This window comes from Camelina sativa, chromosome 16, assembly GCF_000633955.1.
Source record: "Camelina sativa cultivar DH55 chromosome 16, Cs, whole genome shotgun sequence".
NCBI lineage: Eukaryota > Viridiplantae > Streptophyta > Magnoliopsida > Brassicales > Brassicaceae > Camelina > Camelina sativa.
This window is the reverse complement of record NC_025700.1, coordinates 18,691,836-18,695,352: the sequence shown is the minus strand read 5'-3', so window position 1 is coordinate 18,695,352 and position 3,517 is coordinate 18,691,836. Positions and strand designations below refer to the sequence as shown.

Sequence of the window (3,517 nt, the reverse complement as noted above, 5' to 3'; positions counted from 1 at the left end):
TTCTGTAATTTAAAGGGCTGTATGCACTCTCTAGCTTCAAACTCCTAGCCGGGCTTAAACCAGTACTATGATAGCTTGATGTGGAAGATGTCAGGATATTAGAAGCGAAACTAGTAATGTTATCCACAAGCTCTGAGTCGTCCTCCCTATCATGTAAAATAAAGTCTTTTTTTTGTTTAAATGTATACTAAGTCTTGAGATCATGAACTCTCTCCTAGTATATATTTAACAACTACATAATTACCCTCAATATATCACACCAAAACAGTATTTTGCTCAGTAACCCGAAAAGGAAACGATATTAACAATTCTACTATAATGTACATAAGAAGATTAAAACAAAAATAAGTAGCAAACAGTGTTTGCACTAAAAAAATAAAATAAAAAAGAAAGAAGCAAACAGTGTACCAATCATTGGAATTGAAGCTAGGTTTACGAGACACCTGAGCATACAACCACTTCCGCACCATCTCCAAGGTCTCACTCTGCGTGTCCGCGTATTTTCCTACTGCGTGACTTAAGATATCCAAAGGATTAACTTGGAAGAATATAGGAATTGTTGTCAGAGTTCCTATCTTCTCACACTCTATTAACTTTCTGAGGTCATCCATCCAGAAGTCAGAAATCACGTAGTGCTTTGATATCACGGGGATCGCAACTAGCGACTGTTCCATAGCCTCATGATCCAGGTCCTCGAAAGGCTCAGAGGCTATGAAAGTTGAGATGTATTTGGTCTTCAACGAGCTGACAAGATGGCTCACAATAGTTTTGCGAATCTCATCCCCTCGGAAATTCAGGAACACGTCGTGTGTCATGGTAACGATAAAAAGCCACAGGAAGCGATCCGTCAGTTTTTATTTTCCTTGTTATTATTATTATTTTTTTTTTTGCAAGGAAATTTCTCAAGTTTCTAGCAAGGATTGATATATAAAGCAGCTACTAGAAAGTCATCGCTACAAGTGAATGACGTGACCTGCACATCTTTGTTACGAACTGACAAGAAGTCGTCTATATTCCGTTTTCACCAATAACAGTTGCGAAACATTCCATTGTTTTTTTTTTCAAAAAGAAATACATTCCATTGTTTGAGATTATTAGATAAAGTTGTTACATAAGAATGATCGTGACATGACACTTTTTAAAGTAAATGAATATACCGGTATATGACAAGAGTTAGATTAGTTGGCACGCAATGTCATTTTCATTGACTCAAGTATTTAGAAATTAAGTTGCCTATCTTAAAATCTATCTAAATATATATGGTCACACAAGCAAAAAATACTATAAGCGTTTGAACAAGTTCTATTTCACAATAAAACTTGACAAAAAAAGTAACATGGTTTCAGGTGTTTTCTTTTTCATAGAAAATACTTAACATGGAGTCAAATACAGAGTCGATTCTTAGACAAAAAAAAAAAATACAGAGTCGAGTCAGATTCTGGCTCCCTGAGAAGAGTGACTGTAGTTGTTGTTTAATTATGCCAACTATATAAACATGTAATCCGTACACTCTGAATATGCAATAGCCATCATCGTGCATGTTGCAGACAGTGCAAATCTTGTATCATTTTTTCTTTTGAAACACGGATTGGTGATTCGAACTTATCCATTCTTTCCTTTCCATGCGGGTAAACCACTTTAGCCATAGACATATGTGTCAGGAGTGCTTTGGAAACAAATTGCTATCTTATCCGGACTCTGATCAAGAGATTAAGTTACGGCTTGTCTTTTCTGCTAGGATAAGTACGACATAGCTTTTCTATGTATTGAACTATTTAACCGCAATGGTAAATCAGCCTAGGGTACGCTGGATGGATCTTGGAAGCTTAGCCTAACAAATGTCGAATAACCATTTCTAGTGATATTGTCTAGTCCATATTTTAGTAGAGCGGATTCAAGTTTCTTTGGGACTTGCTTGTGGGAGTTAATACATGTGGTATTACGAAATTCGTCTATCAATGTTTGACACATAAACATTATCATCCACAAAATCTAAGAAGAAATTCGAAGGAAATGAATGGTCAGTCGTATTAATAAATTTAGAGAGCTACATTATGGATGGTGCCACAGATCATAAGGCCAATCTGTCACAAACTTGAAGAATTCAAATTACAGTTTCCAGCGTGTCGCGCCCATGTATACAACGTGGCAGTGCGTAATTAATAACGTTGACTTGAATGTAACTTCATGAACTTCTTCCGATCAAAAAAATCAAAAACCAACGGCCTAGCTCCTTATTAAGAGGTCCAAGCCAAGAAATTCAGATAAACATCACAACGATGGAGTTACCTCGCGTTCTGAGGCAGTATGATGTGTTCCTCAGCTTCCGAGGAGAAGATACCCGCAAAGGTATCGTCAGCCATTTGCACAGAGCATTTCTTGCCAAGGGAATTGACAAAATCTTCAAAGATGATAAAACACTCGAGATTGGCGACTCCATTTCCAGAGAAATCAAGGAAGCTATACACAATTCAAAATTCGCGGTCCTAGTTATCTCAACGAACTATGCTTCCTCGACTTGGTGTCTAGACGAGCTCCAGTTGATAATGAAGCTTCACAAGGAAAAGCAACTCACTGCCGTTCCAATCTTCTACAACGTTGATCCCTCCGACGTACGTCACCAGAGAGGAACTTTTGCCTTAGAAAGGTACGAATGTTCAAGAATTATGCTGCTATTTTCCAGCAAGAATAGAGCAATGGCGGCAAAGATTCAAAAATGGAGAGAAGCTCTCAGGGAGGTCGCAGGAACATCAGGCAAGGATTTGAGTACTTGGTGAGTTTTCGCATTTCAGCTGTATTTTCCCCGTAAATTACTAACAAGCATCCTCTATAGTTGAACCACACAGAGACGATATAGAATAATTTGTAAGTTATTATTGCTCATGAGAAATGACCATATGAAAACGGAGGGAGGATATCAAACCTTTCCCACTCCTCTGAAAGAACCTTTCTGTCGTCTACACTTCATTGTACTCTTCATGATCATATCTCATCCTTGCTAAGCTACTAACATAGTCTAATAAAATTATTCCGATAATTATTGGCGTGATGTAGACAAATGCAGCTATCATTTCGCCTGATACCTTCTTTTTCATTGATCCCTTTCTTCCTTAACCTATTACTCTGCGAGAAAGTAGTTATGGATTGAAAATATATAAATATATGATCTGTGAATTATTATATATTTAAAGTTGCCTATCTAAAGCGACATTTTTTTGTTTTTTTTCTATGTTCTCCACATAAGTAAAGACGAGGCCACGATGATTGCCGATATTGTTGGGCAAATTTCAAAACAATTGTTCTCCATGGAGCCGCTAGATTTCAGTGATATCGTAGGGATGAAAGTTCACATGGATCACCTGAATCCTCTATTGAGTATTGAATCTGAGGATGAGGTTCGTGTGATAGGAATCTGGGGAATGGGAGGCATTGGCAAAACGACCATTGCCAAGTGTCTCTATGAAAAATATTCACGTCGGTTTGCTCATTATTGTTTCATAGAAAACGTTAGGATTGC

The 3,517-nt window shown here is 37.5% G+C and overlaps 1 protein-coding gene and 1 long non-coding RNA gene across 2 annotated transcripts in view; both read right to left on the bottom strand.

Annotated features, from left to right (window-relative positions):
* Window positions 1–959, bottom strand: part of LOC104751139 (disease resistance protein RLM3-like) — a 3,378-nt gene extending 2,419 nt beyond the window's left edge. Inside the window, exons 1-2 of the mRNA XM_010473027.1 lie at window positions 409–959; window positions 16–146 (exon numbers count right to left, since the gene is read on the bottom strand). Coding sequence (XP_010471329.1) covers window positions 16–146; window positions 409–815 — 538 coding nt within the window. The 5' untranslated portion in view covers window positions 816–959. The remainder of the gene's footprint in view (window positions 1–15; window positions 147–408) is intronic.
* LOC109129724 lies at window positions 2,011–3,511 on the bottom strand. The gene is made up of 2 exons (XR_002036121.1): window positions 2,924–3,511; window positions 2,011–2,827 (listed from the first exon to the last, which is right to left on the bottom strand). It is a non-coding gene; the product is annotated as an uncharacterized LOC109129724 (long non-coding RNA).